We start from the raw sequence: 13,268 nt of genomic DNA on the forward strand, positions 1-13,268 counted from the left end.
GTAAAAGTTCCTCTCTGGGGTGAGTTATTGATGGTCTCTTCCTCCCCCTCCAAGCCCTTGTGAAGATGGATTGGTGTCCAGGTATTTCCAGACTCAATGTCACTCCCCACTGGAGCACTGTGACCCTGCACACCAAGATGCAAAACAGGAAAATAAACCAGAAAACAGGAAGCATCAACTTCTGTTGTGAGTGCTGAGCACTGAGGTTCCACAGGTTGGGTTAGTGGGACTCAGCACCTCCAGTGGGCTGGGGATGCTGCTGGGGACTCAGAATCACAGGGTTGGAAGGGACCTCTGGAGACCACCCAGTCCAAGCCCCTGCCAAGGCAGGGTCACCTGGAACAGGTGACACAGGAACATGTCCAGGTGGGTTTGGAATGTCTCCAGAGAGGGAGACTCCACACCCTCTCTTTGTACCTGATCCAGAGCTCTTTTTCCCTTCCTCATGTTGAGGTGGAACTTCTCGTGTTTTAGTTCATGGCCATTGCTCCCTGTCCCATCACTGGCACCACTGAACAGAGTCTGGCACCATCCTCTGACAGCCTCTGGGGATATTTATGTGCACTGATCAGATCCCCTCTGAGACCACTCTGCTCCAGACTAACCAGACCCAGCTCCTGCAGTCTCTCCTCAGATGAGAGATGCTCCAGACCCCTCATCACCCTCGGACCCTCTCCAGCAGCTCCTTGTCTCCCTTGAGCTGTGAAGACCAGAACTGAACCCAAAACTCCAGATGTGGTTGAGTAGAAGGGAAGGATCATCTCCCCTGACCTGCTGGCCACACCAAAATGCCCTCCAGCCTTCCCTTGGCCCCCAGGGCACAGTTTGAACATTAACAGTCAAACTGGCTCAACAGTTTAACGACTCAGAGCAGGGTAACAGCCTCCTGAAACTCATCCATCCTCTGCCATGCTCTGGGGCCCTGGTGTCACAGCCCAGCTCCTGCTCCAGGGCTGCCCCAGGCACATCCTTCCTGCAGCAAGGGTCCCAAGCCCAGGGAGTGCTTGGTGCACAGCTGGGTGAACATGTGAAATCCTGAAGCATCACTTTGCTCTGCCTGGCCTCCTGCTGGCAGCCTCAGCAGGGGATCCCAGTGCCAAGTACCTGAGGAGAGCAGATTAGTCCTTCCCTCCTTTCAAGCTGCCATCCCTGCACATGGGAATGCAAAGGCTGCAGCTGCTCAGTGGAAAGCAGCACTTCCTGTGCTCACAGCAGCTTCCTACCTGCAATAAGAGGAGAAAAAGGAAAAAAAAAAAAAAGCCCCTCCAGGAGTTTAAACCCCTGACAGTCTCTCAAAGTTTATCTGAGAGCAGTGACTGTGCAGGTCTCACCCAGCACTAGGCTCCAGCACTGTGGCTTTTGTAAAGCAGCTGCCTTGGGTGAAGGCTCAGAAACACTGGAGCAAATGGAGAATTTCCTTCCCAACACCCATTCCTGCTCCTTTGTGCTGCTGCTTCACTGGAACTTTCCACCCCTGGGCTTGGGGAATCAGAAAAGGAGTGGTTTGCCTTGAAAGGTCAGGGGAGACGCAGAGCTGGGAGTGAAGCACACGAGGAGAGCTGAATTCACTTGCAATCCTTGCAAAGAAACCACTTTTTAATAGTTTCTCTCTGAGTCAGACTAAAGACAATATGGCCTAATAAAAGCTTTTTTCCACTCATCTCCCATCTCCCTTCCCCACCCTGTCAAAGGGAAGTATGGACCTAAGCTTACACCCACATGTGAAACTGAACTGGAACATTTCCCATGGACCACAAAACAGCCTCATCCACAGCTTTTCTCTATCTGTGTTGAGCAATTTTACACAGACAGGGACACTGAGCCTAGTGAACAACTTCCACAGGCTGGGACTCACCCCAAGAACTGGAAATGAAAGTGCTGGGACGTGCAAAGAGCTTGTTCCTACAAATACATGTTACATTTAGAGCACAATTATTTCTCTTTATCAGGATGAAGGCAGAAGAGGACAGCCCAGGTGGGAACCACAGGGCATTTCTGCAACACCTCCCTGTTGAGGAACAGAGAACAGAGCACCACAACTGCCCACCCAAGGGCCTCCCACCCACCAACAATTCACCCCCAGCTGCTGAGATGTTCCAAATGAAGGCTGAGGACCACCAGGAAAGGTCCACTGCCTCAAAGCAGCACATCAATGAGGGCCAGGCTGGATGGAGCTTGGAGCAACCTGGTCCATGGCAGGGGGTGGAATGAGATGAGCTTTGAGGTCTCTTCCAGCCCAGACCAGTCTGTGATTCTGTGATTATGAACTGGGGCAGCTCAGCTACTGCCCCACCAGGGCAGGAGCCTTCCCTGCAGGAGATCTTCATGGAGATCTCCAGCAGGAAGATGTTCTTCACTGCTGGAGGCAGGCAGTGCTCACAGGCACCACTGCAGCTGACAGGCCTTGCTTGGGGTCAGACCCCTGAATATCAGCCAAGGCCTCAAGCTACCTGAATTTCCTGCCTTGTCCTGGACTCAGGCAAAGCTCAAGTTTGTACAGAGGTGGAACTGGTGCAAGGCCACTCAGAGGCAGCAGTGGAGCTATGGGATGTGCTAACACAATTCCAACAGGGACCTGACCTGCCCTCGGCATCAGCACCTTTCTGAGGCAGGAGGGAGTGAAAAGGGGGGAAAACAGAGCAATCCACAGAAAGCTTTTAGCCCAAACAGCACCTTTAGTCAGCCTTTGGATCTGCAGCTTCAAGTTTTGGAAGTTTAGATGCCAGGTTTAATATTGTCAGGTTACCTGCCAGGGGGGTTTCCCAAAGGGAACACGATGCAGAGCAGGCTCAGTCACACACTGCAGGCCCAGCAAACACACCCTCAGCAGCCCAAACCAAGCCAGTCTGTGCCACTGACAAAGATATTCAGCAGCACCATCCTCCTCACTAAAGGGAAATGACTGCTCAAGAGAACTGGAAGAGAGGAAGCTGAGACTTCAGGGTGCTTTTCCAGTCCACACATCCCAGCTGAATCCCCAAGGCAGGAAACTGGGCTCAAAGAAGCTATTCCATGCCATCCTGCAAGCCTGCTGGAATGATTTCATGTTCATGCAACAGTCAAAAATGTGAATTCTGTGCCAGCACTAAACACTGTTATTAACAGGCTTTTGGGCTGTGAACCAAAGTTCTGGTGGTGATGATCCTCCCAGGATCCCAGCTGGGGAGCCAGGGGCAGCAGGGACAATGTCCCAGCAGAGCAGCACACACACCACGGTCTGTGACACTCGTGGTGTGCCTGGGGAGCCAAGGACACCTGCTGAACATTCCAGAAGAACTCACATTTAGGAGCCTCCTCTCCCTGGGAATAGAAACTGGAGTGGTTGGAATTTCAGCACCTTGTGAAGCCTCGAGACTGTCCCTGTACAGAGAGGGTTCTCAGCTTCCCTCTGACACAGCATTTGCTCCAAGTCAGTGAGTCAAGAGGCACAGAAATGTCTCTTCCCAGCCTCCTTTTGGATTTTTTACCTCCACAGATTCTAGACACCTTACATCAAGAAAGAGCTAGACAAACAAGCTTTATAATCCTGAGCTAAGAAAGGTAAGGGATCAAAGTGAGTTTCCCCCAGTGCAACACAACCTCCCATTAGCACCTCCTGACACCTCAGACTTTGCTCTGCCCAGACCAGAGGTCCCTGTGCCACCACTGCTGGCAGCAGAATTCCTGTGCTCCCAGTTAATATCCAAGCACCCAAGACAGAATTCAGTATTTCTGCCTGTTCTGAGCTTTACTTTCTAACTGGAGCAACTTGACAAAACATTATGCTGGACAGAAAAGAAAGAAAAAGCAATGCTGTACTCACACACAACTGAATTATGTCCAAAATTTTGCTTCTAGATAAGAGTAGGGATTTGGATGGGGCCAGTTCAGTGCTTTCATAATGCTCTATTATGGAAAGGAGAACAAAAATACACCAAATCCCTGAAGAGCTATGAGAAGTAACTAGTCCAGGAATAATAAAAAATGGAAAGAAAGGAGGGAGTTGGGGGAAAGATAGAGAGTGGTGGGGTTTTTTTCCCTAATCCCACCGACACATTTATTAAGCCCTTAGATTTGTGTGCATGTAACTCACAGACAACCCTGCAGGAAAAGACTTTGTCAATTGAACCTGTGCTGCATCCTGCACAGTAAGAACTACAGAACCCCCACAGGAGCTACAAGGTGTGGGGTGTCTGACCCCTCCAGCCACCCTGCAGCCATTGGGGCTGCTCTGCAGCAACAGAGAAATCCACAGCAAAACAGAAAGTCAACATTCCTAGAGGAAGGAAAAGGTCGTGGTGGGGAGGGATCAGAGTTCAGCTCAAACCAGTCACACACAGGAAGTTCAAAGTAACTCCTGTGTGCTTCACAGCAATGCAGAAGTGAAAATTAGATCTCCTTCTTCAGGAGAGCGGTGAGGGATGGACAGAAAAACAAATCTGCACCTCCAGTGGAAGAGCCCTGCTGAGAATAAACTCAGGAGAAGGGAGCCTGTGTTTGTGGGAGCACACCTGAGCTGCTGGGGGCACTGAGCACATCTCCAAGGCCCCAGTTTTGTCCCCCTCACGTGCCCACCTCACCAGCCAGCTGTGACCCTCAGCCAGGGCAGGTGCTCACCTTCCTCTTTGTTGTTGGTGATGTCTTTCAGCAGCTCAGTCTTCATGCAGCTGTCTTTCCTTGGCTCTCCCTTACTCAGCACTGCTCGCTATGGTGGGGGAGAAGAAAAAACAGAAACATCAGGGTTGTGCTCAGTGGTCAGACACACGGTGCATTCAAAAGAAGAGACAATCATGGACACATCCTGTTTACAGCACAGCCAAACCTCCCTCTGCAAAATAAAGGCTGCCAGGAAGCTGCCACCAAGGCACAGGTCACAGATAAAACACGGCAAGGCTGGCCCAGGCTGACAGCCCGAGGAGCACAGGGGCTCCAGGCTGTGCCCAGGGCTGGCACCTCCCAGCTCGGGGTTGGATGCAGCCAGACAGATTTTCCCAGTGCAACGTGCCTGGGAATCCAGCTGAGTCCATCTGCGTGAAAGGCATCTCAAGGAGGTGACTCTGACTCCCCCAAAACTTTTTAGCCTTTGGGTGGGGGAGGCAGATCTATCAGACTTCTCACTTCAACCTCATTTATCAACATTTCCAGCCCATGTTCTTTTGGTGGCTTGGTTGGGTTTTTTTGCAGCTCATTCAAGTGAACATCCAAAATTGCAAACCATCAGTCAGCTACAGCTACCTCCTCATTCATAACATCCATGTTTATTAAAGTTAATGAGCTCTATTTTTAATTCTATAGAAAGCAATTTTTCTCTTTCCCCCTCTTAAAAAAAAAAAAAAAAAAAAAAAAAAGAAGTAAAAAGGGAACACCTGCTCATCTCCTCTGCCTTTCACATGCCTGGCACCACGTTGCCAGTTCAGGTTTGCAGCCTTAATACCTTCCCATTCTCTATTTGGAAGTAGCAAGACCGAACCAGAAAAACAAAACCAAAAACCTACTACCAAAATAAACCAGAAGGAAAATGGTATTTTAAAAAAATGAACGAGAAGGGGTCTTTGCCACAGCTGTGTTAAAGGAGAAAACTGGAGTGGAGGCAGGGCTGGGGAGTGCCCTGCAGAGCTGGAGGTCGGTGCCGGGTTCGGCGCACGCTGCCGGCGCCACGGCACAAGAATAAGCCCAGGTCAAGCCAACTGTTGTAGGCCAGCACGGGGAGCAGATGGTGCCTGCAGCCATGCAAATCACAGGGTTTAAAGCTCACTGGGTGATAAAGAAAGAAAAACAACCTGCCCACCTCCCTTAGAGCAAGTGAGGGGGATGAGACACGCAAGGAACCCGGTGTGGCAGCTCCCAGCCCTTCCACGGGAGCAGCTCGTCCATGCCTGTGTGGGATTGTCCAGAGCTGGGCTCTGGTGCTGCTGTCACCAGGCACCCTGCCAGGCTGGGGAGCTCAGTGCAATGCCCTGTGCTGGCAGGTGCTGCAGAGCAGCCCCCAGCCCCATGCAGGGCTCACCCAGCCTCAAATCCCTGCAGGATCGCCCTGTTCTGCACCCTAATCAAGCATGGCAGAGACACACACCACGGGAAGGAGGGAGACAGATTCCTGGGAAAGCCTCCACCACCTGCCAGGCCCAGAGCTAAGGGCACTTCAAGGATGGCTCCTGCAGCACAGGACAGAGGCTGTGGAGGGCTGCCTGTCCCCAGCCTGCCCCAAGCACAATGAGACACAAACCCAGCCACATCGCAGCGCTCTCAGCACCAGCAACTTGTGCTCCAAGCACAGCACCTTCAGATCTCCAGTCACAGACCAAAAAGCTGCTGTGAGCACTGGAAAGCTCAGCTCAGCCCAGCCTGACAGAACCTACCTTCAGCAGACAGTGGCCAACAGCTTCCATTGAGAAATGATCATAAAACACAGCCCAAACTCTGAACATAGAGCAGCTGTTTTATTTATTCACTTGCTAAGCCAGTAATTCATATCCTTGCTGCAAACATGAGCTTGTAAACCCTACCTCTCCTCTAGTCAGACCTCTTGTAAAATGGGAATAACCTCAGTTTTTCTCATGGATTATCCTGCTGCAAGACCTGAGCAAAGAGAGCTCGGAGTGCTCGAGGGCACCCCTGGCTCCCACCACAGCCAGGGGCACCGAGGCCCTGGCCACAGGCACCAGCAGCAAATAAAGAGCCTCAGTCAGTCTAACAGGGACCAGTTTGTTTTCCCAACCTTTGTTGCAACAAGGAGAGGTCTTGATATTCCTGCTCCTCCACTGACTCATACAAGAAGCCCCAGGATTTCCAGGGGCCATTCTTTGTCAGCTGAGCATGATTTTTTCTGTGTTTCCTAAGCAGCACCCTCATACCACACACTGCCCATGCTCTCCCTTCCACAGAGGCGTTGCTGCTGCTCGCCCACAAGGAAAAGCCACTGCAGGAACCCTGGAGTCAATGAGACCTTGACCACCCTCCCTGCTTGCTGCAGTCACCAGCAGCTCAGAGCTGCCTGCCCAGCTCTCAAAGCAGAACTCCCAACTCCAAGAGAGAAACCAACACTTTTGTCCTTTGAGAGTACAACAGCTGGGTGCCAAGGCAAGGCTGGCTGAGGTGGCATCTCCCAGGCTCTCCTTCCAACCTCAAACTCCTCACTAAGAGGCAATAACGTTACAACTTCACAACAAAAACTCAGCATCAAGGTAGAAAATAAAAGAACAATTAAAAATAAAAATAAAATAAAAAGCCAACTGTGAATTTTGAAGCATTTGGATCAGAAGGAAGCTACAAGAAATCCCTGCAAAGTGCTCGAAGCCTCATCCCCCCAGGCCAGCACTCTCCCGTCCTTGCTCCATCAGCACCCAGCACCGGGGGGCACCCATGGGGCACCCATGGAGCACCCAGCACCATTCATCCCACCCAGCTCCACCCAGCCAACTTAGCACCAGCTCCACCGCAAGTGTCAATACCTCCAGCTTTTGTGTGTGTGTGTGTGCGTGTGTGTGTTGGGATTTTTTGCCCTCCCCTCCCTTAAATCCAGAGCAAACTTCCCTTTCTGCTCACCCTCCCCATGCCCCATCCGTCCGCTCCCGATTGGCAGGGAAATCCTATACCCACCCTCCCCGCCGAGAAATGTCTGCTCTTGCAGCAGTCCCAACAAAGCCAACTGCCAAGCACACGCTGCTTCACAATAAAAGTCTCACTCGCTCCATTTATTTTTTTCCTCCTTTCCCCCTTTCCCGCAGCCGTCTGCCTCCATTCCCTCGCCCACCCCAGACTGATTATTAACCATCCGTGGCTGGAGAACCTCCATAAAGAGCACACACAACCAGCCACGAAGCATTCTTCCCCCCCCCAACCCTTAATTTTTAGGTTTCAAAGGGTAGAAAAAAATTAGTGCATCTGAAGAAAGACTGATTGGGTCTTTGAAAGGGCTTTAAGAGCCATGAGGAGCCAAGCAGAGGAGCTACTCTGGTTTAGTTTTTTCCTCTCTGCCTCTGTTTACAAGAAAACAAGCTTCCTCTCCTCCATGAGGTCTTTGGAGGGGATGGAAGACAGGTCAGACCGGCCAAGGAAAGGCTCTGCAGCATTTCCAAACAGATGATGACTATAAACTACAGTGGTGCCTTTAAAATGAACCAAAAAAAAAAAAAAAAAAAACCAAAAACCCAAAAAGAAAAGAAAAAAAAAAAAAGCCCATTAAAAAAAACCAAGAAAAAGGGAAAAGAAAGAAAAGAAAAAGAACAAAGCTGGGAAACACAGAAAGAGCTTTCGCAGCCTCCTCTCCTTGGTATTTTCATCAGCCATCCGGGTGCCCTTTGCAAAGGTCCAAACAGGTTTTATAGGCAAAGACAACACATGCACAGCAAAACTCCAACATACTGCAGCTTACCGAGCCCAAGGGAGCAGAGTTACATCATGAGCCCAGCTCTCTGCTCTCCCGGCAGCCCAGGAAGGAGCGCAGGCTGAGGTGCCAAGATGTCTACCTTCACCAGGGTCTTTTTTTTTTTTTTTTTTTTTTTTTATGTCTTAAAAATCAACGGTCTGGGAACCCGAGGCTCGCAGCAGCATTCCTGTGAGCAGAGCTGTGCACACACAGCAGGTCCATCTGGAAGAGGGCTGGGAGCAGGAGACCCCTCAAAGTGCCCGTTCCCATCTGGGGCAGCGCACGCACCAACACCTCTGCGGGATGGACAGCACTGATCCCGCCTGGATCCAGCCTCCAGCTGGTCACCAACCCCTCCGAGGGGACACCACACTCCACCCAGGACACAGCCCCAGGGAAAGCTCCCACCAGCCAGGAAAACGAGGGCTGCAGCAATGCTGGAGCAAGGCAGAGGCAAATCTCTCAACAAATGATGCAACCCCAGGAGCGGCAGATTCTTATTCACTCATTTTTTCCCTCCTTCTCCTCAAAAAAATATAAATTGAAAAAAAAAAACCACAACCCAAACCAGCCTGCTCATAATAACCTTTGCCTTGAAGAGAAGACAAAGATTTTTTAGTTAATTATATAGGAAGTAATGATTAAGAGAATGTTTGTAGAAAGAGAGTGTTTCTTTTGTAGGCACGGGGAGGCTGCTCATTTCAGATCTCGGCACTGTGCTTGAGCAAGGCCTTGACTCAAGACTCATGGGGAGGCTGACCACGGGCCTGTCATTAGAAACAACAGAAGCATTTGATCTGGAGAAGGAAGGAAACACAACCACCAGCATACCTGGCCTACAAAGCAGTCACCAGTCTCAAAGCTCCTTCTTTTCAGGCTAAAGCCACTTCCTTATAAGCCTCACGCAATCATGTGAACATGGAATTTTATCTGCAGCTCACAACAAGCACTGCCCTCAGCCTGAAGTTTGCTCCCAAATCAAATTCTTTGCAATTCTTTTGTCTCCTGAAATCCTTTCATCCAGACTATTCTCCATAGAAAAGAAACATTTCCTTCTCAACCCCCATGTCCTCTCTCCTATTCCAGCACGCACGTCGACTCCCCGAGAAGGGGGGAAGCCCAGAAAGAGGTGCAAGTCCCTGCATGCAACAGCTGGGAAACGGAGACACGTGCATGAAACACAACAGGACTGAAAGTGACTTCTCCCAAGACAAGGCATTCCACGACGGCGTGCAGGCTTCAGGCAAGGGGGGTCTGCAGAGCCCGTGCCCTCTTGGAAAGGGGAGATCGATTTACACTTCCTCACTGCTTCCAGGCCCATCTAGCTGCATCCCAGTAGAGTAAAAGCCAGTGCAACTTGTGTGTGCAAGCAAATGTAAATCCAGAGCAGACAAAGGCGTCCCCTCCTTCCACAGGCTGAGGGTAGCAAGGAGTCCAGCTGCTGCCTGCCTTCTCCTAGCCCCCGGGAGCGGAGGAGGGGAAGAAAACCCTAAAATGGAGACCAAGATTCATCACTATCTCTAGCAAAAGCAAACCAGCCATTTCAGAAACACCCAGTCCCCGGGAACTGGCTGAGCCAGGACAAAACCAGAGCACCAAGAGGAGCCTGGAGCAAGCAGATTCCAGCAGTCCAGGGCAGAGGAGCTGGGAGGCAGCTCACCCCCATCAACGGGGCTCTTCAGCCTCCACGCTCCTCCGCCTCCCACCCCAGAGCACCACAGCCAGCGGAGCAGGTCCTGTCCCCCTGCCCATCCCCATGGTGCCCAGCCAAAGGACACATGGGGCAGCAGAGGAGGGAAAGCCTCTCGTGGGTTCCCGTGGGACCACGAGGGCCTGGCTGAGCTGCCCACACCACCTCCACCTGGGTCACCTCCGGCCATCGAGCGGCCAAGCAGCGAGACAGCGGTGCCTGTGAGCCGGGAAAGCAGACGGGGAGAAGGGGGGGAAGAAAAAGACAAAATAATAATGAAAATAATCATAATCATAAAACTTGCACCCTCGGGCCTGTCCCTCTAATAACTACAGCAAAACCTCACCAAGGCCTTACTCTGCTGGAGGGCGAGAAAGCGACACAGCGCTGCCCAGCACCCGAAGTCCTGGAGGTGGGAGATCCTCACACCCTCTCCTCCATGGCCTACGGGCTTCGTCCCCGGCGTGGGGCCTGGTTTTTCTGCTCTGTCATTAAGAGTGGAGCCTGGTCTTTTCCTTCAATCCCAAGAATTGCACGGAATTAGATCATCTTTCTGGCTCGCCTCCCCCTACAGGCAGCTCCCGAGCATGCTCAGCGCGGCCGCGCTGCCATTTCATAACCGCATTGTTTACGGACACACGGACCTGCCATCTTTTGACAGGGACACAGGGCCCGTGTCCCTGCCCAGAGCCCCAGCCCCCGCCACAAACACCCCCTTGGGGGCAGACAAACGGGGAAAGCATGGGAAAGTAGAAGCCTGGGGGGTGATGGTGATGGGTCTGTTGTTTTTTCTGATGGTTTTTGTTTCTTTTTTCTCCTCTTTTGCTCCTTGATTTAGGTGAAAATCCACGTGCTTTGGAGGGAGAGGTTAACCCCTGTGGGGGCTGTGGGGAGGAGGAACTCACAGGGCTTGATGCAAAATGCCAGCCATGGTTTTTTGCTTCTTCAAATCACAACTGTGCTTCGATGACACCTAAAAATATAATCCCCAGCCCAGTCTGCCATCCTCTGCCGAGCCTTCCTCCGTGAGAGAAGGGGTTGGAAATATGGTATTTCCCTTAAATAAACAAGTTGGCTTAGTCCCAGCACATACAGTTTTCTCCTTTAAATGCAAGCCAGAGTATTTTTGCAGGCACACAGGAAAACGAGGAGAGGAGGAGGGGAAATGTTCTTCATTTAACACCAAGAACTCCATGAAAAGCCTTGCAAGGTTGCTCAGAGTCCCGCTCTGTTCCAGCCCTCTCCCTGTCTGTGCTGATCATACTTCACAGGTGAAAGCAGCTCTGACTTATGACAGAGAGAAAATGCCAGAAGAGCTGGAGGTTTCCTCATCCTTGGAACAAGGACAAGTTGTGAAAAGCTTCCTTTGCAAGAGCCACTGTGCTGCTCAGGCACAGTATGGCAGTGTTGCAGGGAGGACACTTGCACGTCAGACCTTCTTAACCCCCACTGCCTCGACCCTTCTCCACATCCTTCCCCCTCCTGATGGGGACTGAAGGAAAAACATAAATAAATCACCTGGTTTGGAGGATGCAAGTTGTTGTGTTGGAGCCCAGGATATTTTTTAAAAGCTTGCTCAACATTTTCTCCCATTCTGTATTTTCCTTTTCTTTTTTTCTAATGGAGGCTTTCCAATTAGCTTGTACAGTTTGAGAGCTTCGCTCCTGCTGCTTTCCTGACTACTGTAAATCCTGGCAGGCTGCCCTCCTCCTCTGCCCCCCTCCAGGACCAACACCACCCTACAGCAAAGCCAGACACATATCCTTCACCCAAGAGACCAAGGAGCTCACAGGGGCACAAGAGAGACAAATCCCACTGGAAACATGAGGGGCCATCAGGGTCTGCAAAGAGGGGTTGGTGTCAAAACTCTGAATTTGGAGGAGTCAGAAAAAGTAACTGGCTGAAAATGGGAGTTGAGGATTATAAACTCAGGGATTTGTTTCCAAATCACTGACATTCCATGTCACTGCAGGAACATATGGTCCTCCAAGGCTTGCAAGCAGGGAGCACACGCCATCAGTGCCCCGAGCCTTTGGGCTGACCCCAACACACGGTCACTCTCCTGCTGCGGCCATTCCTCGACCACTCTCAGCTCCAGGAGCAGGAAGGCGAGAAGGAAAAACTTCAGGGAAAAGCAGCAAAAGGAAAACAAAGAGGAGCAGCAGGAACCAAGCCAGCCCTCCCCCAGACCAGCTGGCCAGGAGAGTGAAGCTCCTTAAAACTCCTCGTTTACCTGAATAAAACAACTCACTGCCATTGCAGGAGGTGCACACAATCCTCTTTCCTTAGGGGATGGCATCACATGGGAGAGCTCCTGGGAGCCAGGTCATGGAGCTGCCTCTGCCCCCTGCCCAGGGCTGGTCTCACAGAGGCTGAGCTGCAGGAATATGCCCCATGTGTGCCACAGAGCCTACTTCTACCCAAACACGTTCTGGGACGAGGGCAAGAGTTCATGCTGGCACCACACGGTCAGGGAAATACATGAAACAGAACAAAACCAAGACCCAAAGGCCCCTCTTTGGGCTCTTAACCCTTGCTGAGAAGCAGTGCCAAGCCCAGACCTCAGCAGCTCTCTTTCCTCCAAAGTAGGTCAGGCTTTTCTGTGTCTCTGCAGACGCTTCCCAAGGCCCCAGCTGGCAGGGACAGAGCGTTGGGCGCTTTCGGCCGGTGCCACACCGGTGTCACTGAGGTCACCACCACACAGGAGCACACCTCCCACACCTCAGAGGGTTTCTGGTGGTATCCTCAGCCTTCATCAAGCCCAAAGCCCATTTTCTCCCTGGGTGGAGCTGCTCAGACAGCAGCTCAAGGCCTCAGCTCTTCACTGTTAAAGAGAAACCTCAGCTCTCTCCTCGTGACTTCTGATGCCTTTTCCTTTTCTTCTGGATGATGAACAACAAGCACATTTATAGTCCAGTGGAGACATGATGGATATGTAGATTGGGTATCACAGATTGTCCTATGTAGGCTCTCTAATCTTTTAAATGCCATCTTCACATCTTGCTCCTTGATTGAAAATTCAGTATTGTGTCTGCATTGCAGCTTTGAGGGTCTCCCTGGAGCAGAGCAAGCTCAGGCCAGTGTTCTGCAGGGGTGTCTGTGCCTTCCACGGCCCTGGGACCTTCTCTGTCCATCCCAAATCTCACCGAGGTCTGCGGCAGCCAGAGTTCTTGCATGTAACATGAATCACAGAGAAAAAAAAAAATTCCCAAGGGCAGAACCAGGGGGCTG

The 13,268-nt window shown here is 51.4% G+C and overlaps 1 protein-coding gene across 14 annotated transcripts in view; it reads right to left on the reverse strand.

The window, feature by feature from the left end:
• Positions 1 to 13,268, reverse strand: part of EHMT1 (euchromatic histone lysine methyltransferase 1) — a 120,456-nt gene that overhangs the window by 59,150 nt on the left and 48,038 nt on the right. For 9 of the 14 annotated variants that reach the window (XM_059865509.1, XM_059865507.1, XM_059865515.1 and 6 more), the window contains one exon: positions 4,597 to 4,684. In XM_059865509.1, the coding sequence (XP_059721492.1) occupies positions 4,597 to 4,684 (88 nt within the window). Of the gene's footprint in view, positions 1 to 4,596; positions 4,685 to 7,430; positions 7,454 to 7,524; positions 7,548 to 9,178; positions 9,201 to 10,383; positions 10,555 to 13,268 lie in introns of those variants that run through there. The other 5 variants (XM_059865514.1, XM_059865513.1, XM_059865518.1 and 2 more) reach the window with 5 other exon arrangements.

Source organism: Haemorhous mexicanus, chromosome 21 (genome assembly GCF_027477595.1).
Source record: "Haemorhous mexicanus isolate bHaeMex1 chromosome 21, bHaeMex1.pri, whole genome shotgun sequence".
NCBI classification, from domain to species: Eukaryota; Metazoa; Chordata; class Aves; order Passeriformes; family Fringillidae; genus Haemorhous; species Haemorhous mexicanus.